General features: G+C 48.8%; 1 protein-coding gene across 1 annotated transcript in view; it reads left to right on the top strand.

The window, feature by feature from the left end:
* The window catches only part of Wwc1 (WW and C2 domain containing 1), a 154,265-nt gene that overhangs the window by 94,079 nt on the left and 36,232 nt on the right, over nt 1-23,954 (top strand). Inside the window, exons 4-11 of the mRNA NM_001427362.1 lie at nt 933-1,009; nt 2,039-2,118; nt 8,115-8,244; nt 10,180-10,326; nt 10,607-10,680; nt 15,074-15,316; nt 21,994-22,083; nt 23,405-23,943. Of these exons, the coding sequence (NP_001414291.1) occupies nt 933-1,009; nt 2,039-2,118; nt 8,115-8,244; nt 10,180-10,326; nt 10,607-10,680; nt 15,074-15,316; nt 21,994-22,083; nt 23,405-23,943 (1,380 nt within the window). The remainder of the gene's footprint in view (nt 1-932; nt 1,010-2,038; nt 2,119-8,114; nt 8,245-10,179; nt 10,327-10,606; nt 10,681-15,073; nt 15,317-21,993; nt 22,084-23,404; nt 23,944-23,954) is intronic.

Genomic DNA, 23,954 nt, shown 5'->3' with positions numbered 1-23,954 from the left:
CAAGCAAGTAGCTTTTCATATCTTCTTAGCGACGTATCTGTAGATCAGTTCATCAACGGCACGTTTGGTCATTTAACTCTCCTGTATGCCTCTTTGTCAGCTGGGTTACACGGACCAGTGGGTCTCATTTCATTCTGTAGCTTTCTTTCTACATCGTGGTTTTAAATTGTGTAAGTTACATTTGTAAGTGAGACGAAACCATGGTAAAGAAGCCACCAAGATGGCCGTTCCATGAGTTGGCAGTAAGGCTTTTTTTATTTTTTATTTTTTTTTATTTTTATTTGTCATAGATAAGAGAGGGAGGGATAACATCCAGAAGCATCTGTTAGAGTTCAGAGCAGAAAAGGCAGCAGACTAGACATGCCCGGGGCTGTCTGCTAGAGAACCAAGAATAACAAGGGAAGAGGAGAACCTTGTAAAACAGCTCCGGTCTGAAACAGCTCGGGGACTAGCGTAGTGGGCTCGTGAGAACCCGGGTGGCTAGCATGTGCTTTGAGATGCATAGCAAGTTCATGTGAATACGAAGGAAGAGTCTGGAAGCTGGCAGTAGCTTGGCACACACCATAGGTACAGGTCTTCAGAGTGTCAGGTGCCTTCTCAGCCAGAGGAAGGGGAGATAGGGAAGCGGGTCTAACCCTTTCACAGGTTTCTGAGGAATGCTAAAACTATCCAGTAGCAGTCCTGTCGTCCAGTGTGAGCTGAGCCAAGGTAATCATTTCTGTACCTACGTACTAACCTTTGGAGTTTGACACCTAACGATATCACTTCATTACCTGTGGGCTGTATTTATTAAATAAATCCCCTTTGTGGGACATCTAAGTTGTTCACGTTTTTTTTTTTTTTCAGTCCTTCCTCTCCAGGTTTATTTAGATGGTTGGAAGTCAACCTCGCTGCGTTTCCTCAGCTGAGATTCTCTTCTTTCTTCCTTGCAGTGGTCTCGGGATCCTCCTCCAGCTCAAAGTATGACCCTGAGATCCTGAAAGCTGAAATTGCCACCGCAAAGTCCCGGGTAGGGATCTTGACAGCGTCCTCACTGACCGCTAACTAGCCATCCCTCCAGGCCACTGCAGCCAGAGCTCAGGGGAGCCCCTGGGACAACAGGAATGGTGGTGGTGGTTGTCTCAATAGTGGTGCTAGCAGTTGCCATGACAGTCATTCGCCTCGTACCAGGCATAGGCTGGGTGCTTCATCTCACCACCTATGGTCACCCCTGGAAGTAGCTACCGCCGTTCTCTTTTGCGCTTTAAAGAAAGCGGAGATCAAGAACCTTGCCCGAGGACACAAGAGAAATTTTAGTTTTGCGGCCTCTTATACCTTCTAGTTGATGCCCACTGTGTATCCTCTTAATTCTTGATGACTTTAGGGGATACGTATTGTTACCCACCTCACTGAGATGGAAACTAGGGTGCCGCGGCTAAGTGGCTTGTTCAGACTAGATATTTTGAACACTAAGTCTTTCAGCTCTAGTACCCCGCACCCATACTGGAACTCGAGCACCCCACCCCCGACCCCCACCCCGTGTTTCTAGACGTCAGGTGTTTTTGGAAAGAACTGTACATCAAGGCTTAGTGTATGAAGTCTCTCAGATCTCAATCAGAAGCTCTCATTGAAAGTTTGCCAGCACTCTGCAGGCCAAACTCGGTCTGCAAGTGGGCTTTGACGCTTGGCCATGTGTCTTGCCCCTCAGGTTGCCTCTCACCTCCATGCAAAGAGCTCTCACGTCTATCACTAGCTTTCAGCTGAGTGTGACCCAAGTGTCCTCCCCTTATCACAATGGGTAAGGAGGGGACATGATGCAGAAGAGATCCCATAACTAAGAGGTGAGAAGGCCTGACTCTCCCAGGCAGCTGATGGTTACTTCCTGTTTCCCTGGTGTAGAGACTGGCTAGCCGGACTTTCGGGGACACTGACTGGGTGAAGGGAGGGTGCTGTGACTTACTGTGCCCAACAGATATGGGCAGCTCCAGAGACTTCTGGGTTCCCTACAGCCCCAATCCCATGTCTGACCCCTTCCTCTGTGTGGTCCTCTGACTTCCAGGTGAACAAACTGAAGAGAGAGATGGTCCACCTACAGCACGAGCTACAGTTCAAGGAGCGTGGCTTTCAGACCCTGAAGAAGTAAGTATGCCCCAGCCATGGAGAGTGTGGGGCAGTGTGCACCCCGGGATCCCTACCTGCTCTCTCTGCCCCTCCCTTCTCAAGATGCGTCTCTCTCACAGTTCTATTTAAATTTTTTTCCCACTGGCATTTACCAAAGATGCCATCACCCAAGGGTGGAGGTAAACTGAGCTATTTCAAACCACGGAGCTCTTTCCTCAGTTCTAGAAGCAAGTGTTAATCATTTCTGTGCTCGCTCAGTTCTGCTAATTGACTGCTAGACTGTCAGACACAGACAAAACAAACCCGTTAGTCCCACGGCCCCTAAAGTAAGCTGCTACTTTACCCACCAAGGAAATAGCAGTCCCTCTTAGCAGTGAACACACTCTTAGAGAATTATGCACCCTGTGGGTGGCAGAAAGAGTTTACACGCTGAGTAGACGGATGTCATTTTCATTTATAGAAGTGGGCTTACCGCTAAGTCAGGAATACGGCTGTTTATTTCCTGTATACTGTATTAATTGATGTGATGTTGATTATGGCCACGAAGAGTTGTAAAGCCTTTGCTGTGGGCCAGGAAACACCTTCAAGTGATCCTGCATGAGGGTGTCCATCTGATCTTTGTGGTAATTCCAAAGGAATGTTTGTTTTGTTTTTACTATAACCCCATTGTATAGATGAGGAAACTTGAGTCTTAATACAAATTACTCAGTAAAATATCAGCCTATAATCGTGGCTTTTATATCTTTTTAATATTTATACATGCATACAAAAATGTCTTCTATGTGTGCGATTTATATATGCATTCATGTGAATCATATCTTTAAACCAGAGACTAACTTCATTCAGGCCAGGGGTTGTACCTTATGTTCCTTGGTAATTTTCAGTGAACACCAGAGACAATTCAGGGCAATAGTGTGAACACAGACATTCCTATCTTTGACCTTTTAAAACCCAGCGTCTGTGTAACTGCAGAAGCTCTGAAGCATAGTTTAAGACTGTTCATTCCCACACGTCAAGAGCTCCACATCAAACTCTTCCCATTATCTCAGATCCTCCACAAACCTGACAATTTTACCACGTCGTCATGGTGTAGCAGCATTGGAAATTCTCGTCCTTTGGTGAGCCGACAATGAAACCCTAAAGACAGCCCTCCCCGCCCCTCCCTTTTCCTCCAAGTTTGATAGCTGGCCAGATGAGACTCCTTTCCAGCCTGGTTGCCCACAGTCCTTCACTAGAAGGAGCAGACTTCCAGTCTAGGGTGGAAGAAGATACCTGCTCTAACACATACCCTGGCAGAGAAGGTTAGGAATGTATCTTCACGAGGCAGTGGGCCAGGGTTCAAACCCCGGGTACCTGGGACCTTGGAAAATAACCAACCCTTCCAAGTTTTGATGGCGTCATCTGAAACGTCTGTGGTTGTCAGAACTGAGCTAGAAAACCCCTGTCTAGGATGTAACAGAGCCTGGCACAAATCAAGAGCTCAGGGAGGAGGATGGGAGAGGCTCTCTGGTTAGTTGTCTTTTTAGTCCCAGGAAGCGACTCTATGACCCTAACCCAAGCTTGCTGCTTGCTACACAGCTCCGATGTAACAGCTGCCTTGTTTCGTTCTCTTTGTCTCATCGAGAGTAGTTTGTGTTGTGCCCCATGTTGTTGAGGAAGGCACTGATGGTGTGCAAAACTATATGCAGAGGTCACCCCACCAGCATGGTCAGAACCGGGACCAGAACCCAAGAACATTTGGGACTTTCTGTATGCACTCAAGGGGGCACAGTAAAGAAACTGCCAGCATGACCTTTGTGAATAAGAAGGTGGGGAAATATCCAGCAGCATCTGCAAGAGTTGAGAGCAGAGAGGAGGGAAAGCAGAGCGGACACGGTGAGGGGCAGAAGCAGGAGAGAGAATAATTGAGATAGTGAATTAGCAAGAACCAGAGATTAAGACATGGCGGGAGAGCATGAGGACAGTTGGGGATGGGGGATGGGGGGGTGGGTGGATGAATGGGTGTGGTGGGTGTGGTGGGTGGATGGATGGATGGATGGATGGATGGATGGATAAATGGGTAGCTGGGTAGGTGGATGGGTAGATGGACAGACGGACGGACAGAGTGTAAGAGATAGTGAGAGAGGATAACTAGAGATAGAGAGGGTGGGTGGACAAATCACGTGGATTGTAAGGAGTAGGAGCTGCTGTGGGGAAGGAAGGACCTGATGTGGAACAGATACTTGTGCTACTGAGGGAGCCTGGAGGCCAGCATGAGCTTTGATGTGCTGATGGACCCCACAAGTAGCCATAGGTCCCTTCTGCCTGAAGTAAGGGAAATGACTCCTTTCAGCAGAGGGGAGCTGGTTTCACACATTCCTAAGGGATGCTGGCTTGATCACCAGCTTGAGCAATCATTTCTAATAGATTGACCCTCCTGAGGCCTAATAGTATTCATTTTTATTATTTATTTACCTGTTGTTTTGATGCTATGAAGGGAACCCAGGTGCTCCACACATGCTTGGTGTGCGTTCTAGCCATTGAGAGCCGTCTAGCCCTTGTCTTGTTACAGTTTTTGGTTTTGTGGGGGAGGTTGTGCCCAAGAATTGACCCCCACTAGTACTAAGCACTGTCTGTCGTTCACAATCTACACCTCCAGTTCAGAACTGTTGGACTACTATCATTATTGTGGTGCTTGGAGAGTTATTGGATTTTTGAAATTCACATCTGGGTCCCTCTCTGGACACTACCCTAGATTAACCTCTCCCCAGACCCAAAAATCATAAGGCCCCTTAATGACCCCTTGGTGTTATTGCTTTGGTTCAGGGTCTGGGGAGAGATGACTCAGAGCCTGGGAGCGGTGAACCTCATTCTTCAGGAGCGATCTAGGGAGTTTCCAGCATCACCATCACACAGTTAGAGACTGACACGCAGTTCTTCTGCTGTCTGAGAGCAGATGTGTCTGCATCCACGATGGCTGTGACGCCAGCCAAGAGTTGTTGAGTACCTGTGTCTAAGAATCTGTGAGCCCGATTCAGACTTAGCAACAAGAGGTTTTTGTTTCGCTTTGTCTAGTTTTAAAAGAAAGAAAAGGAAACCAGAGAGACTGCTCAATGGTTAAGAGAGCTGACTGCTCTTCCGGAGGGCCCAGGTTCAATTCCCAGCCACCCACATGGTGGCTCACAGTTGTCTGTAACTCTGCTTCTAGGGTTACAGACACCCTCACACAGAAGACATACATGCAGGCAGAAACACCAGTGCACATAAAATAAAAATAAATCATTTTTAAAAAGGAAAAGAAAAGAAAAACGGAAAGAGAAAGGTTGATGGAGACCAAAGGAAATTCTCAAAGACAAAGAAAGAAAAATCAAAACCAGAGCATTGGTTTTGGGCCTGCAGCTCGGCCCCTTGTGAGCAGGCAAGAATTAAGGACTTAGGCTATCACTTTGGAGGGGGAAAGGACATAGCAGGGTCTTTTCTTTGTACATTCCACAAAGCCCTCTTGCCAGAGTCGTGTGGACAAGATAGGAAGAACTAGCTACCCGTCAGAGACTGTGGCTGCTGGACACGTAAGTCCCCAAAGGCCTGAGAGAAAGGACTGCTGCATAGTTTGGAAATCCTAAAACATATCTCCCCAGCACACACACACATACACACACATACACACACACACACACACACACACACAGAGACACACACACACCACATACACACACACACACACACACACACACACAGACACACACACACCACATACACACACACACACACACACACACAGACACACACACACCACATACACACACACACACACACACACACAAACTTTTCTTTCCCTTTACCCTCTACCCAAAAGGATTCTCTCACTGAGCGGATAATGGCGACCCTTTGTTCTCCGAGGCCCCTTCTTACTCCAGTTCTATCCCAAGTGTTCTCAGAGCTGCTCTCTGCAGCCAAATTCCGGAGCTTGGGTTGCTAAGGGCCTGGAAAAATCAGGTAAAGCTCTTTGCAGCCCGGCACACAGACTGCTCTGTCCATCCTTCTGGGAATGCAGAGCCATCCTTGCCCTGTTTGCAGAGGAGAACTCTCCACAGCCTTCAGACCTGTTGAAGCATAACACTCTCCCCTGCACCTAGCACCCCTGACTGTGTGGGCAGGGCCGCTTCCCGCCCTGCCCACACTGGGGATGTTTCTCTGGAGTATCACCCTGGGGACCTGTCTCTGGAATATCACCCACAGAGCTTTGTGGAGCGATGCTCCTTAGGTGAAATTTTTCAGACTAAATCTGAGACAGATCTTAGCCAACCTGGCAGGCTTGCCCAGGCCCCGGTCCTCGAAAGGAATAGACAAAGCTATTTTTAGTGCGAGACACAATTGGGGCTTTGTTTTCCCCAGCCATGGAAGCTGAAGGAACTGCAAGGGGGCAGCTGTGTGGGGACCCCTCCCTGCTGCCCGCTCTCCTGCTCCAAGCCATGAGGAAACCTGCTCCCGTTCTTGCTTTCCTCCTTTCCAAGTAACTTCCCACTCACGCTATTTTTAGCCTGGGACGCTTTGGCTGTAGCAGGAAGCCTGCTAGGATTTCTCATCCCGTTATAATGGGTTTGTGGTGTTCCCTTGACCGTTCAACTTCCCTTTCTCCACCCTCCACCGAAGCCTCAGGCCAGCCTTTGATGAAGAATGAAGCAGTTAAGTATCTGCTCCCAGAACCTTCTCCACCGTCTGGTCCTCTTCAGACCCCCACTCCTCAGCCACCTCTGCCTTCTTAAGTCGTAGCTCAGGGGCAGGGCACTTGCTGCCCACGCGTACGGCCTTGGATTTGATCTCAGCACTTTGGCAAGGGGAGGGAGGATACACTCAGCTCTTTCCTTTATACAACCTTCACTTTCGTCAAAACAATCCTACACATAGGGCCCGGATAAACCAATAATCTCCAAGCTGAGGGTGTTTAATCCCTCACATTTGTGCACCACTTCCTAACTCTCCTTAGGATTTAAGACCTTTATTCCATTTGACGCTGAGAACAGCCCTGAACATGGCCAGGCAGACACCATAATCTGGGCTTCTTTAGAACACCGAGGTGTGTGCGGTTGGGAGGTGCGTCCAATGCTGTGCTACAGACTGGTGTGACAGCTGGGGACCCGCGTGACAGCCGGGGGTCTCTTCATCCTCACCTTTCATTGTCCTTCGTTGTGTCCTGTAATTCAGCGTGTTTATTACTGGCAGGGTTCTCAGGTGGTGAGTTGGCTCGGGAGGTAAAAACCGCTCGCCCTGTAAGATACCATCTGAGCCCAACCCCCAGAACCCCGTGCAGAAATGAAGAGGACAGATCTAAGTCCACAAAGTCACAAAACACAGTGGCTTTCCACCAACGGTGATGTTGGACCATGTATTTGGACAATTTATGGGGGAAAATTTTTTTTTGAGACTATGTAGCCTTGCTTGACATGGAACTCACAGAGATCTGCCTGCCTCCGCCTCCCAAGTGTTGGGGTTTAAAGGTGTGGCCTATGTCATCTGGCAGGAAGCAGTCACAACGCAAGCCTGGGGTATTATTAAGATTTTGTGAATCAGTGTCTGGGACCCCTGATAGCATGTGATGTATACAGGACAGGGGATCACACACACCATCTCCTGACCCCCTCCGTCATGTTCAGCTCTGTTCTCCAGGGTACTGCAGTTAAACCAAGGATCTACTTCAGAACATCTTAAGTTACCAACACAACAAAACAAAGTTTTTCAGCTCTTGGGCACGTGTTAAAGGAACCCCTTCCCTAGCTTCAGGGATACAGGAGGGAATAAGAGCTCCAATAAGATTCAGTAAGAGCTCATACTTAGAGGAGCCCAACTCCAAGAACCATGTTGCCTCTGCATTCTGTAGCCATGCACATTTGCAGTCTGACGAGAACCTTCTGTATCCTCTCCGCCAAGTAGGGCCTGGAGAAGGCCGTGCAGGATGGAGAGAGGAGTCTGGAAAGCACCCGCACTTTTTTCTCCCTGGCCTCTCATGTCTGACTCTCCTGTTTCCTGTCCCCTAGAATTGATGAGAGGATGTCCGATGCTCAGGGTGGCTACAAACTGGACGAAGCCCAGGCTGTGCTGAGGGAAACCAAAGCCATCAAGAAAGCCATCACCTGCGGAGAAAAGGAGAAACAAGACCTGATCAAGGTGATGTGGACCCCCAGGGATGCGGGCCCCTGGGACCCTGGGTATAAGCATTTCACACTGGCTATTTTCACATCCCACACAAGGTACTGGGTTTTCAGTACCCAATGGATTTCCCTAGTCCAAACTTTTTTTTTTTGAGCATTAACATGATATTCTATACCTGTCTCTGTGTGGTGGACACAGACATAATACGGGTGCATCCAAAATGTCAAGGTACACATGAAACATCAATTTTTTCGTGCTCAGACTTTGGCCCAATCCCTGAGATGATTCGTTGTACAACTCCAGTAGTCTGAAATTAAAAGAGTCATAGGCATTTTGAATTTTAACCGTACGACGGTCACTTTACAGGAGTGTCAATTACAGGCGCACCACAATGTGGCACTCAGGAGCATCTCTGCTCCACTGGGTCAAACAAGTTCTCCGAGGAATCGTTTGATCATCCTCCGTGTGCCGACGAGAAGCTGGCAAGTGACGGTGGGTGCTCTGAACCTCTCGTCACAAGCAGAACTACCCCTTGCTGTCCACGAGCACCCTGTTCTTGGGTCACAATCCTGTTGCGTACCAAAGTTCTACTTGCCCTCTGCCGGGTGTCTTTGTAAACGAGAGAGGCTCGGAAGCACTGAGTGACTCGCTTGAGGGCGTTCAGTCCATACCAGTGGCAAAGCTAGAACAGAAGCTTTGCCCCGTTGTGCAACCAAAGCCAGCTCCCTACCACCAGCCCTCACCACCCATCTTGTTTTTGATGGACCAACAACAGAGCCGTTTAACCTGAACATCGGGATGTCCACTAGTCTGTGTCCTCTGTTCGCCGAGCTGGGAACTGAATCACGGAGCTCAGTCTACAACACAGTGATGGGGCTAAGGGCTTTGCACGCGGCGCTCGGATTCTGGCCATTCTATCGATAAGAACAATCTGGCTCAGATAGCATCAGTCAGACCCTGAGACATGTGGTTCACAAGCCCAGTGCCTTGGCCCTGAATGTAACCCCCACTCAGAAGGCACCTTCCCATCACTCCACTGACACCAGGAGTCCAAAGACTCAGAATCGCCGTGGCTAGCTTTGGAAGGAAACGTCGGCAAACAGCAGGACTGTGGCCTAAGAACCAGGCGCTCATGGATAGCAAAGAGGAGTTCTGCTTGTGACTAGAGGTTCAGAGCACCCACTGTCACTCACCAGCCTCTCGTCAGCACACTGAGGATGATCTAACGATTCCTTGGAGAACTTGTTAGTTGCAGTACAATTGCGGTGGATCCGGAAGGACACGTCACACGTGATGTCTTATAATTGATTACACCTGTAATTGACACGCCTATAAAGTAATGATCTTGTTAGGGTTACTCTTGCTCCACGAGAGGCCATTACCAACGGCAGGTTGATGAGGAAAGGGTTTCTTCCGTTTACCCTTTCACTTCCAGTCCACCATTGGAGGAATCTGGGGGCAGGAACCCGGAGGCAGGAGCTAATGCAGGGGCCGTGGAGGAGTACTTCTTACTGGCTTGCTCCTTGTGGCATGCTCAGCCTGCTTTCTTTTTTTATTATTCATTCATTCACTCACTCACTCACTCACTTTACATCTAGATTGATGCCCTCCTCCCTTCTCTCCTCCCAGCTCCAACCTTTTCCCTACTTGCCCAGGGGTGATACATTCCAAAATGGACTGAGCTCTCCCCTATCAATCACCAATTAAGAAAATACCCTCTCTGCTTGCCTTCTGGAGGCGTTTTCCCAATTGAGGTGTCCCTCTTCTTGGATGACTCCAGCTTGTGCCAAGTGGAGCACTGACTGCCGATCCAGAGGATCAATTCCCAGCACTCACATGGTGGCTTACAACCATCTATGTCCCCAGTCCCAGGGGATCCGGTGTCCTTTCTTGGACCCCTGAGGGCACTGACAAAGCAAGACAACACTTACTGTTCTTCCTACACTACAGAGTCTCGCCATGCTGAAGGACGGCTTCCGGACGGACAGAGGGTCGCACTCCGACCTGTGGTCCAGCAGCAGCTCTCTGGAGAGTTCGAGCTTCCCAGTGCCAAAGCAGTTCCTGGATGTGAGCTCGCAGACAGACATCTCTGGGAGTGTGAGTAGGCAGTGGCCGCATCTGGGAGGCCGCTCTAGGAGGATGGCTGCCTATTCTCTCCATCACCCGAGGAGCTGCCTGTGGCTGCTAACTTGACTCCGTGGAGCTCAGCTGGCCCCAGAAGACGTGAAGTAATGGTCTGAGGAAAGGCCAGAGTTGGGGATCCCACAGTTTAAATACCGTCTGGCCAAGAGCTGCTGCCTGTAGGCCCTGCACACAATACGTTTTAATGCGTGAAGGAACTGTGTGATTCCTGTCTCTCTTCTTATCTGCCCTCTAGTTCAGCACCAGCAGCAGCAACCAGTTGGCCGAGAAGGTCCGATTGCGCCTTCGGTATGAAGAGGCAAAGAGAAGGTAACACACGCATAGCTGGATCTGTGGGAAGACTGTAATCGTAACCCCCATGGAGGAGGTCCCTGTGAACGTGCCTCTGGGGTTTGGGGGATGGTGCTGTTTTGGTTTGGTTTCGTTTTGTGTTTTTGGTTTTTCGAGACAGGGTTTCTCTTTGTAGCCATGTCCTAGAACTAGCTCTGTGGACCAGGCTAGCCTCACAGAGATCCACCTGCCTCTGCTTCCCCAATACCGGGCTCAAAGGTGTGCACCGCCACTGCACTGGATTATACAGGTAGATGGTATCATCTTAATATGGTCATCCTCCCAAATTCAAAGAGGAAATTATTGACCCAAGACACTCTACTAGAATACCTGACTGTTTGAACCTAGGTCTGTTTAATCGCAAAGCCTAGTAATTTTTCTATTCACCTGCCTTGGTTTCTGTAGTCAGCGCTGTCTGATGTTCTCAGAATCAGTTTGGTTTGAAGAAGCACTAAGTTTGCTTGATTTGGCTCAGCGACAAGCTAAAGAAGACTGAATAATTCTCACTTCACCAAGGAAGTGTTATTTGCCATAGTCTATTGTCATTGTTATACTGGGGATTGAACCCAGGGCTGTGAACATTCTAGGCAAGTACAACAGCTTCGTCTCCAGTTGTTTCGCTGGGTGTGCTGTGTGTTTATATTAGGCAAGGTCTCTCTGTGTTATCCAGGCTGGCTGGCCTTGAACTGATCGGTAGTTCAGGAAGGCTTTTTACAATTCGGGGATCAGGGTGAGGATATGGGGATTGAATACAGAGCCTTGCACACGCTAGGCATTTACTATTCTACTGTTGAGCTGAGACTCTGGTCTGATTTATTGTTGGTTTGTGCATATGACGTGTGTGCTGGGACAGCGTGGGGAGGCACACAGGTCACTGTGCACATGTCAGAAGACAACTTTGTGGAGTCTGTTTTCTCCTTCCACAGTGCCGTGGGCTCTGATGACTGAATGTCTGCCACTGAACAGCAAGCACCTCTACCCGCTGAGCCATTTCACCAGCCCCACAGATTATGAAATTGATCATAAATCCTGAAGAGCACCTCCTGCTTCAATTGCTTGTGCTCCAGGAATTTCAGATGGTCTGTGGCTGTCCCTTAAGCCGTTAGGTTTTACCACCACAGTGATAAAGTAATAAATGTGGCCTTTTCAGAGCAGTTGTGGAAAAGTGAAAACAGATTATTCACTGTACTAAAAATACTTGTGCACTTATGGGCTTATCTAACTTTAAAAATACTGCAGCAGGGCTCACTGGGTAAGGGCCCTTGCTAACAAGCCTGACAGCCTGAGTTCAGCCTGAGGTGGCATGCACACGGACACACCTACATAAACAAACAAATGTAATAACTTAAAAAACAAACAAACAAACAAAAGCTCACAGTAGAGCTCCTATCTTATTGTTTGTTAGAGAGAAGTTTGACCTAGGATGTTCCATGACTTTCACGGTTTAACTTTAAATTTTAACCGCAGGTAATGCAGTTAAAATGAAGCTACTCAGTGGGGCCAGCAACAATGTAGCAGTTCTTAGTTCCCAGAGTGCAGCTTAAAGCATTGCAGGAGTGCCTTCCGTAGAGTGGAAACAAAGGCAGTAAAGAAAAAGGAATTCAGCAGTCTAACCCATTCCTCCCCCAGCTGGGGGCTTTGGCCTTAGGCTCGGCTAGATCCAGGGTGAGATAGAACAACTTAAATTTAGTCTGGTCTTCTCTTCCCTGTTTGCCTTTATGCTGGCCTCGTCCTCGAGCAGGCTTTCCTCTGGAAAGAGCCACATGGATCTCCAGGATTACGCTTACCTACTTCCAGGTTTCCGACCTCAGCAGAAAGGCTACCTTTCTTTCCCAACAGATGGGTGTTTCGTTTACTGCCTTTGTTTATCTGTTTTGGGGGTGGTGTGTGTGTTTGTGGTTTCAGTTTTTGAGACAGAGTCTTGCTGTGAATCCCAAGTTTATCTCAAAACCCTCCTCCTCCTCCTCCTCTTCCTCCTCTTCCTCCTCTTCCTCCTCTTCCTCTTCTTCCTCCTCCTCTTCCTCCTCCTCCTCCTCCTCCTCCTCCTCCTCCTCCTCCTCCTCCTCCTCCTCTTGCCATAGCCTCCCATGCAGTGGTCCCATAAGTTTTAATAGATGGTGGGTCTGGGAGCCACTGGTCATTTTGAATGGCTTTTCATTGTGGAGGACCAGTAGAGGATAGGGGAATTACAACTTCCAGAAGGTCCACATATGGGTCATGTGGTCATGCTGGGGTGGGGACTGAGGTTAGCTCACCAAGTGACTTGAGGAGGTATCCTTTCCTCAGGACAAGTTGGGATAGTGACAAAAAGAAACTGGTGAGGAGAGAAGAAACCTGTCCAGTGTGTAGCACTTAGGCTCCCGCTAAGGGTTCAGCACTTGTGTATCCGTGCCTCTCTCGTCCTTTGATCTCTTCCAGCCCAGAGCAATGCCTATCCTAGATAATCAGGCAGAAAAGACAGTACCCTATGAAATGAGAAAACGGAGGGCGCAGGTCTGAAAGGACGGGAGAGATAGAGCGCTAATTCAGGAGAACCTCTTCTGAGCAGCCCTTGCAGGGTTTGTCCTCTTTGCATGTCTGAGGGAGAGACTAATAGTTACTTCTGATTCTTCCAAGGTTGGGTGGCCTAAGGTTTAAAGTACAGTGGCCTGGGAAAAGTACCCTGGAAAGTACTCCTCTGTGTCCTGCTTTTAGCTGAGTCCCACTAACGCCTATCTCTAGACTTTAAGCACTGGTGACCAGCAGCTACATCATCCTCAACTGCTACGTACACGAATGTGAATTTAAATAATTAACCCAGAGTTCCTGCTGGGACCCTTGGTTAGAGAAAGAGCTAGAAGGGTTTGTCTGTATAACACTTTGGCTGCACATCACAAGGCATCCCGAATTCAATGGTATTTTGGTAAAGAAAGTTTGGCCGCATTTCACGTAAGCCTTAGCTCACAAGGACTGGCCGTGTGTGGTGATTTTTTTAATCTTGGGTGAGCCAGAGAACAGCCGTGCAATGACATCACTAAGTCTTTTGTATCTGCCCCTTAGGGATACAGTAACACTAGGATATGAGAGCCCAGAGAACTTTGCAGAGGCCAGATCGGAAAAGTTACGATGTGGCTGCTTTCGGAGGTTTATAGCAAAACTCTTAAAGTCATGTAAAAATAATATCTAATGTCTCTAGAATATTTGACAAAGGCTGGAGAGATGGCTCAAGTGGTTGAGGGCAGTCAGCTTCCGAAGGTCCTAAGTTCAATTCCTAGCACCCACACGGCAGTTCACAACCGTCTGATGCCCTCTTCTAGTGTGCAAATATATACACAGACAAAGTTCCCATATACACAAAGTACGTGAATAAAGAACTCTTCAAAAAAACATTAAAAGGGGATAATTAGATAGAGCTCTTTTTGCAAGTCTTTCATGTGGTGCTCTCGGGCTGTCTTAGAGTGCCGTCATTTTCCCCGCCTCACAGATGAGGATCCTAGGTCTTAGGAAAGTCAGGATCCCGGACTGATGCTGCTTTCCTTAACATTCAGTAAGTACCCGCCACAGGCCAGCTATCGTGCTAGAAGCTGGGATACCAAAGTCATTTTTGTTGTTGCTGTTGGGAACCAAAAACCGATGTCTTGTTTACGTGAAAGTACATGTTACACCACAGAGCCCTCAAATGTCCCCACCCCCTCGAATGACATTCTCCCAATAAATGATTCTTTCCATCATAAAAGTCGAGGCCAAAACTCCTAACTCTGGGTCTCTGAACTTCACGTTCATGGCTGTCCTTCTCACAGCACCACTACCACACTCAGAACTGAGAGCACATGGGTAGCCACAGCCCAGTGATTTCCCCCTGCCGATCATTCAGTACCAGTTGTACACAGACCCTCTACCTGGCAATCAATGTGTGCACACAGACCCTCTGCGTACATCATCACTGGCTTTCCCCCATCCTGGAAGATAAATAATTGTTTCTCCCCTCTCCAAGGCTCAGGGCGGTTTCACATAACTAATAAGTGGTCCAACCAGTGATAGCAGTCGCTAGAAACATTTAATGGGGGCTAAATATATACCAAATACTATGTTTTGTGAGTATACATGTGTGCATGCATGTGTGTGCACAAAACCTTTAGCCACCACCCCAGGAAGGAGATCATAAAATTCCCTTCAGAGATGTGAGCTCCCCACAAGATAAGAAGCTATTGTGTGCTGTGGTATCCAGTCTCTACTGCACTAGCCTGAAACCTGATCAGGGAGAGAACGGTAACTGTCAAAGTCTGCTCTGAGGATGTCCTGGATCCTGGCACTTCATGTCCTTAGAAAAATAACCTGTTTCCCAGTTCCTACAACACCGTTTTTTCATCTCTCATACCTTCTCAACTCGCAGGATCGCCAACCTCAAGATCCAGCTGGCCAAACTTGACAGTGAGGCCTGGCCTGGAGTGCTAGACTCAGAGAGGGACCGACTGATCCTCATCAATGAGAAGGAGGAGCTTCTGAAGGAGATGCGCTTCATCAGCCCCCGGAAATGGACGCAGGGTGAAGTGGAGCAGCTAGAGATGGCCCGGAGGAGACTGGAGAAGGACTTGCAGGCAGCCCGGGACACCCAGAGCAAGGCGCTGACTGAGAGGTGAGTCTAGGCTTAGGAGTTAAGTCCCTACGGGCCTGGGAAAATCGAGAACATGCCAGTCTGACCCGTCAGCCCAGCAGGAGCCAGGAGTGAGGGGTCATGGGGGGGATACTTGAGCAGCCTGGTGAGCACCCTCAGGTAGAAATGTCACAGCTTTCCTGAGTGGCACATCAGTAAAGATGACTTATGTCCCTGTACACCAGGACCCTGGTACTTCACACAGGAAGCAACAGTGCCGGAGAGTCTGTGTAGGCGCAGGCTCTCGGAAGGGTATCTATCTGCTCATTCAAGTAAGCCCCGTAGCGCTTTATCACCTGAAGCAGTGCTTTTCCAGTGATGTAATGGCGACTCTCCATCATTCCTGTGAGCAGACACTCGCAGGTTTCACACAGTGAGCGTCTCTGCCTTACAGAGGGTCCTCTGATGCCTCCTCTCTTTTGTTAAATAGTCAGCCCTCGGTACCCCTGGGTTCCATATCCTTAAACCAATCCCAGAGTGAAGATGTGTAAAGAGTAGATCAGAAGTAACAAGAATACAAATATCTTGATACATTACTCTAACAACTAATTTTATAGCATATAAAATTATTTACATGGGGTTGGGGATTTAGCTCAGTGGTAGAGCGCTTGCCTAGCGAGCGCAAGGCCCTGGGTTCGGTCCCCAGCTCCGGAAAAAAAAGAAAAAAAAATTATTTACATGCCACAGGAGGGCAGGTAAGATGGCTCAGTGGATAAAGGTACTTGCCACCAAGTCTGACAGAGTTTAATCCCCAAGAAGGAGAGAAAAAACTGGACACATATGTGTACACACACACACACACACACACACACACACACACACACACATTATAATAATAATAATAAAACATACAGGAGAATATGTATGTGCAAGATACAGGCACTATTTTATTTATATGCAGTCTTGAACATCTGAATGCTTTAATATCCGCTGGGGTATCTGCAGCCTTCTTCTTTGCGGCCTACCAGATTGATTTAGGGGAGGGGGAAGTTTGAAGACCAACAGTGTGCATGGAGATGCAGACTAGAATGCTTACGGGCCAAGCAGGTAATGAAAATGCTTGAGGCCCACCTAACTGTAGCCCTGGCAGTCTGGGGGACACTGCCCCTACTTTTCTACTGTGGGTGCCATTTCCTAGATCCAGCAAACAGGAGGATGGGCTGTATGCTCCCTGGAGTCCTTGTATTTCTTTTTTTTTTTTTTTTTTTTTTTTTTTTTTTTTTTTGCTGTGCTAGAGATACAACCCAAGGCCTCACCTGTGCTAGGCATTTGCTCTACTCCTGAGCTATACACCACCGTAGGACTTCAGAAGCTTATCACTTGGATTCTTCATTGTCAAATACTGAGGATTAATGCAAACTGTGAAGAAACCGTTAACCAACCTCATCTTTGCCCTTGACCTAAGCAGCAAGCCACAGCTCATGCTGTCTGCCCCATACTTGTTTCAGACTCTGTATTTCCTTTGGTGCTCTCTTGAAACCTTACTCCCACCTTGCAGAGTTGAGAATTGTGTTTGAAGGAGACCCTCCAACCCTCAGACATCCATTCATCTGTCTATCCAGCCATCTGTCTGTTCATCCACCCACTCGCTCACAGGAGTTAACGTAACTATTACTGGCGATCAAAAGAGAAGGCTGCTGTCCATGAATCAATGTATCGGTCACTTCTCTGTTGCTGTGAGAAAACTGTGACCAAGGCAGCGTATAAAGGGAAGAGTTTATTTGAGCTTACAGTTACAGAGCATTACAGTTGAGCATGACAGCAAGTGGCTGGAGCAGCAAACTGAGAGCTCACGTCTTGAAACATGAGCAGAGAGTAGAGAAGGCAAACCTTAAATGGAGCAAGGCTCTCAAATCCTGGCCCCCGTGACACACTTCCTCCAGCAAGGCCACACCTCCTATATGTTCCCAAACAGCTCCACCAGTTGGGAAACAAATATCCAAATAGATGAGCCTATGAAGAACATGACAGTCACAAAGGGACCCCTCCCCAGCAGCCGAGTCTGCTGAAAACTTGACCTCAGACCTTCCAGCTTCTCGGACCACATGAAAGAGGTCGTCACATTCAGGAGAGAGAGAGAGAGAGAGAGAGAGAGAGAGAGAGAGAGAGAGAGAGAGAGAGAGAGAGGAGTGAGTGTGTGTGTGTGTGTGTGAGAGAGAGAGAGAAGAGTGAGTGTGTGTGTGTGTGTGTGAGAGAGAGAGAGAGAGAGACAGACAGACAGACAGACAGACAACAGGGAGGGGAAAATACTTTTCAATGATTTGCAAGCCTCTTCTGACTATTTTCATTTTGTCCATAGCAGACCTTGAGCTGTTTCCCCACCTCCCCCTCAAAGAGAGTGATTTTTCATTTTAATTTTTCATATTAATATAAATAGCGTTTGTAAATATTTACCAAGCAGGATGATACATCAGCATATGTCTACCTCGAATGATAGGGACACTGGGATAATTGGTATTTCTGATGTTCGTTTATCGTCTCTGAATTAGGGGCCTTCAGAGTCTCCTCGCTGCTTTGAAATACATTGCAGGTCGTTCTCTGCAGCTACCCAACTGCAAGATAGAGCACCAGAACTAATTCCCCATGTGAATGTGTTTCGGGACTCATTATCCGACCTCCCTCTAGCCTTCCCCGTGACCACGACTCTTCTCTACCGCTGCGAGATTGGCTTTTACAGCTTCTAAAACGAGAACATGCCGTGTTCATCTATGCCCAGTTTATTTCATTTAACACGACGTCTTCCAGATCCGTCTGTCTCACTCCAAAATGACAGTATTTCATTCTCTCTCTCTTCTTTATGATTTAATAATATTTGTACAATCATGTACGCGCCCACCCACACACAGTAATTTTCAAATGCGTGTAATTGTTCGGGAGCAGGAATAAGCGAGGGGATTCATTTTCCTGGCGAGGCACAGTCCACGCCTAGTTTGTAAAGCAGAGAACCGTGCCTGCGCCTCAGGAGCAGCAGTCAGGAGATGTCAGGCGTCTGTGCGTGCTCTGGGAATACACAGCCCTGCAGCCCTTGACCCCTAAAGCACCCAGCTTGCAAATGCGTCCTCGCAACTGAGTAAGCTCCACTTTCACTGATGTCCGATGTTTGCTCAGTCTCTGCCCAGCCCCTCAGGGCCTCAGGGAATCCCTTGATCGATAACTGGACCAATCTTTCCCAGCCAAGCACATGATCAGAACTACCCTGTTAGGGACATCTAGAATCTATCCATTCAGGTATGGCCGACCAGCTCTGATCCATCACCAAAACAGCGTAAGAAGGAAAACAGCAGACCTTAAATAATCTGTGTTTTGTAGCCCTCAGAAGCACTATGCTGGTTTTCCTGGAGCCTTACCCTTTGACTATAAGGGTTCTGTGTATAAGTCCTACACCTTTAGTGTTTGTGGAAAGTATAGTGGGTGGGCAGCCTGGGCAGGTCCTTATTGGGCCTCTGGGCCAGTTTCTCTAATCTTTCCTGCCACTAGACCCAGTAGCTGTCCCTGGGGGCCTTTGGCTGTCCATCATCTTCTCTACCAGGAGCTAGAGGGAATACATTGATCATAGCTCTGCTTGATTCTCGCTGGGTCAAAAGAGATACCTTATAAATGCTAACCCTGAGCAAACCATTAACCAGTATGGGCTCTATTTGCTTCACAGAGAAAAAAGGAAGCAAAGGCCCTGAGTACCAGAAGTCTGCAGGCAGGCATTGGGCCAGATTGCTAATTGAGATGTGCTGGCCTACTGTGAAAGCTTCCCTTTTCTGAAGCTAGAACCAGAGATTCCTTTCAGTGCCTCTCGGGTGTACTCTGTGTGCAGGACCTAGTAACTTGAGAGCAACCCATTTTAAAGATGAGGAGATGGAGGCTCACCTTACACCACCCAGAGCTGGGATCAGAAGCATGCATACGTGGGATTCAAGCCCTTCCTAACTTCAAGCAGCTGTCCACTCAGAAGGCCTTTCAGTATTGCCTTCAATTCCGTCTTTCAAAGGTCCAAGAGCATCAACTCTACAAGCCCGTCTAGGGAGCCTAAACTCTCCACTCCTCCATTGATCAGACCACACAGAGGTCCTGGAGGACAGACAGGGTCCTTGGGGGAAACGCAGCAGTCGGGAAGGCAGTGAGCACAGGGAGAACCAGCCATGTGTGCTCCTTGTCACACAGGATGCCCTAAGAGGGGTCTGAGGAGAGAAGCCACAGAAATAGTTGGGAAGGAACTGATGAATCTACAGCTGATTCTGATCCATGTCTGTCTGTCTGTCTGTCTGTCTGTCTGTCTGTCTTCACTGCTGGGCCTCCAGATTCCTGCTTCCTTTCTCTGTAAGTCAGTCTTTGTCTGTCTCTGTCTGTCTGTCTGTCTGTCCGTCTGTCTCTCTCTCTCTCTCTCCCTGTGTTTGTGTGTGTGTCCCTTTCTGTCTTCTCTCCCCTTCACCTCCCCTGTGCCCTTTTCCCATTTCTCCTTCCTTCTGCCCTCCCTTTGTCCCTCGGAACTGCCTTCACATTCTTCACATTCCCTGTGCTTAGGCTTCCTGTGCTCTCTCTCTCTCAGATCTGCTGTGCAGTCACACAGGATGCTTGTCAGATCATGGGTACCGTGCCCCACCCCCACCTCCACCCCTGGGGCGCGGGGACCAATTCTTCAGGCCTGAGATAGCCCAGGCTACTGCATTTTTAACTAGCGTCCCAGCTGCGAAGCTACAGCTTGTGGGCATTTGGGCCTCACCCCCTGGATCCTCTTCCTATTTCCGTGATTGATGTATTCACAGCCTCCCAGCATGCGCTGGGCACGTCCCTCACGTACCATCTGGCCTGCTAAGCCTGCTGCTGCTGAGAGAGGACCGCTGCACCTGTGTGTTACTGTCTGTGGCTACCCCTGGCATGCTCATGTTGCCATGTCAGTCTAACAACACTTCCCTCTCAATCCTGGATCTGCGTTTGCTCCCAGTGTGCCTGGGCTTGCTCTATAGAAACCATGAGCTCCACCTCTTGACCCTACATGTATCCTTCTTTATGGGCTGTGCTCTCAGGGAGGGATGGGGACACACAGCCTCATCCTCTCTGCCGAGAATTCTGGGGTTTCTTCATTACAGGCCCCCATCTGCTAGCATCCCTTCTGTCCCTACCAGCCCCAGGCAAAGATCTGGAAGGAAACCTTTAGAGATTGAGTAGGCCAAGCACCATGCCTACTGCTCTGGTTGTCCTGTCAGTAATTTTGCAGGTTCGCTTGCCCAGGAACAAGCCCGGCATGCCCCCTCTGCTCTCCAGTTGTTTCTGAGGCCACTCTGGTCTCATATGCTATGCTAGAGGTCTGGCTGTTATGGTAGAGAGATGGCGTGGTTTGGTTTGAGTGAGTGTGTGTGTGTGTGTGTGTGTGTGTGTGTGTGTGTGTGTGTGTAAACCAGCCCTTGCCCTCTGGCCACAGGCTGGGCTGGCTGAGTTCTTGGTCCCTTCCTGAGTCCAGGGAGCGAGGGTCATTCAGTTGCTTCTCCAGCAGGGTGACAGAGAGGAGCAGTGAGTCACCTTGACGTGGAAATTTATCATCCAGACCCCCCGGCAGAGTGAATGATCTCAGCCTCTTCATCTAGGAAAAGAGAACCCTTCCTTCCCGACTCCTTTCTGTCTAGTGAGCCACTTCGATTTCTCTTATTAGTTTGATCCAATTGCTGTAAGCAACAGCCCCAAACCTCTGTGGATAAGCTCTCTTGAAGTTTATTTCTTACCCATACAATATCTTAGGCGGCCTCCCTTGTTGTTGAAGAGGCCACAGCTTGCCCACCTCCCCTTTAAGGCCACAGAGACTGAGGAACACTTTCCTTGACCACTTCAGTCTGATACACACGGTTTCTGCTTATATCCCATTGGCCAGAGCTTGCTCACGTGCCTCAGCCAGATGTTAGGGAGCCCGGGAAAGTGATCTAGCTTTGATCCTGGGAACCCAGGAAGACACAACCAAGGGTAGGTGCCAGAAATACGATCATGAAGCCATTTTCTCATTCTCAATTAGGGATTCCTTTCTCTGCTTTTGATTTTTTTCGTTTTGTTTGTTTGTTCGTTTGTTTGTTTGTTTGTTTTCGGACCTCGTTAGCACCGCGCTCTAATTAGACGCCTGTTGTCTTCCACCCTCCATGTTCTGTAAGAGAAGCAATGAGTTCTGTCCCTCGCCGCTCTGTCCCTGGTGCTGGAAACAGCATCCAGTGTCACCTGGGTAAACATTAGTTGGTGAAAGGAAGGAGGGAGGGAAGGGAGGGGGTAGCAGCTGAAGCAGGAGAAGGAAAGAATGGTAGTTTGGTGGAATCCTAATTCTTCCACTAATTCCATAGTTTTGAGTAAACTATGTAACTAAGAGCCTCAAATTTTCTCATTTTGTAAAGCTGTTAAAATCATTCTCCCCAGGCACATATCAATACATCCTACATCGGTGCCATGTGTTCGGTTCCTAGCTTAGTCTCTAAGGTGTCGCAGGTGGCTGCACACTTACTATAGAATTTGTGTATAAAGAGCTTCTGCCTCTCCACAGCACTGTGGTACGTTTCTACCCAGTTCCTGTGCCTGCACCCTTGGCCTGGTGCCTTTAAGGGCCTGGGCCTTATTCTCTTTTCCGGAGATCGCAGGAGGAGCTGGAGCATTGCATCCCTTTGGAGCTGATTGTCTTACCTCCTCTCCCTCAGGTTGAAGTTAAACAGCAAGAGGAACCAGCTGGTGCGAGAACTGGAGGAAGCCACGCGGCAGGTGGCCGCCCTGCACTCTCAGTTGAAAAGGTGAGTGGTGGGCGGTGACCATCCCCGTGGGGAAGGCCCAGTTCCACACTGCCATTCGTACAAGTTCCATACAAGCCATTCCTCCGTGGCTTGAGGAAAGACATTTAGAAGCATAGAAGGTTGTCATTCTAGCTGATACAGGCTTGGCTAGGGTGGCCGGCCACAGGGTGCTTCATCCCGTGGGACTCTACAAACAGAGACAGCCCCTGGGAGATGCCCGTTGGGTCTGCCTTCTAGCCCACGTTTACAGCATGTAGTAGGTTTTTCCGTAAGCTCAGGCCTTGATGGTTGAAGTATATGACTGGAACTTCATAGTAGCATTAAAAGCACCCCGCCTCTCATCCCCAACAAAAGTGGTTTCTTCCTGTTTATACCAATAAATAACCTTTCGATGGTCATTTATGATGTTAGATCTCCTTTTAAGTTAAATATTTTATCATTTTTTTTAAAAAGTGAATTACATTCTAGTATGGTATTGGTATCCCATATCTTTAATCCCAGCACTTGGGAGGTAGAGGCAGGCTGCTCTCTGAGGCCAGCCTGGTCCACATAGCAAGTTCCAGGACAGCCAGAACTACACAGAGAGAGGCCCTATAACAAAAAAACAAAACAAAAAATTTTGGGAAAAAAAAAGTGACTAGAGCAGAGTGTGAAGGGGTGCACTTGTAATCCCAGCATTTAGCAGGTGGGAGGAGAATCGGGGAGACTGGAAGTTCAAGGCCAGCCTCAGGTCTGTATGTGCCCCCTACCCCCACCTCCAAAAAAAAGGAAAGAAAAAGAAAAAAATGGGAGTCGATTTCAAGAAAGGTACTAAGTGTGGCAGATGTCTTTAATCCCAGGGGCACTCAGGAGGCAGAGGCAGGCCTTATCTCTGTGAGTTCAAGACCATCCTGGTCTACATATCAAGTCTTAGGCCTGCCAGAGCGGCACAGTCAGATCCTATCTCAGTCAACCGATCCAAGGAAACAAGCAAAAGAAATGTTTTAATAAAGATGCAGTGTGGCCAATAAGAAACAAAGATAGAAGAGGAGAAAAGTGGGATCCGGGTGTGGGGTTTCCAGGTGTATGATCTCAGGACTCAGAGCATCAGGAGTTTAAGGCTAGCCTGAGCTACTAAGCAAGAGGCTCACGGGTACCTGCTCTGCTACTCTGGGCCCCCAGCTCTCTCTAGATCTCTATTTTCTCCTCAGTGAAACTGGGTGCATGGTCCAGCTTAGGCTGTCAAGTGGGCTGGGAAGATGATGTTCATGACTCCCAAGCCCGGTGGAGTCCCCAGTGTTCTCCTTACTCCATGTTACCTTTTCCCTTTCCCTGTCCCCAGCCTCTCCAGCAGTATGCAATCACTGTCTTCAGGCAGTAGCCCTGGGTCACTTACGTCCAGCCGGGGCTCCCTGGCTGCCTCTAGCCTGGACTCCTCCACCTCAGCCAGCTTCACTGACCTCTATTACGACCCGTTCGAGCAGCTGGACTCAGAGCTCCCGAGCAAAGTAGAACTGCTGTTCCTGGAGGGTGCCACAGGCTTCCGGCCCTCAGGCTGCATCACCACCATCCACGAGGATGAGGTGGCCAAGACTCAGAAGGCAGAGGGAGGCAGCCGCCTGCAGGCCCTGCGCTCCCTATCCGGCACTCCAAGATCCATGACCTCCCTGTCTCCACGCTCATCTCTCTCCTCCCCGTCCCCTCCCTGTTCCCCTCTCATCGCTGACCCCCTCCTGGCTGGAGATGCCTTTCTGACCCCTCTGGAGTTTGAAGACACAGAGCTGAGCCCCACTCTTTGTGAGCTGAGCCTCGGCACCGATGGCGCCCGGGAAAGATTCCGGCTGGAGGAACCAGGACCCGAGGGCAAACCACTGGGCCAGGGTAAGGAGCAC

Source organism: Rattus norvegicus, chromosome 10 (assembly GCF_036323735.1).
Source record: "Rattus norvegicus strain BN/NHsdMcwi chromosome 10, GRCr8, whole genome shotgun sequence".
Lineage (NCBI taxonomy): Eukaryota > Metazoa > Chordata > Mammalia > Rodentia > Muridae > Rattus > Rattus norvegicus.
Note: the sequence above shows the minus strand (reverse complement) of the source record. Positions and strands in the feature narration are given on the sequence as shown.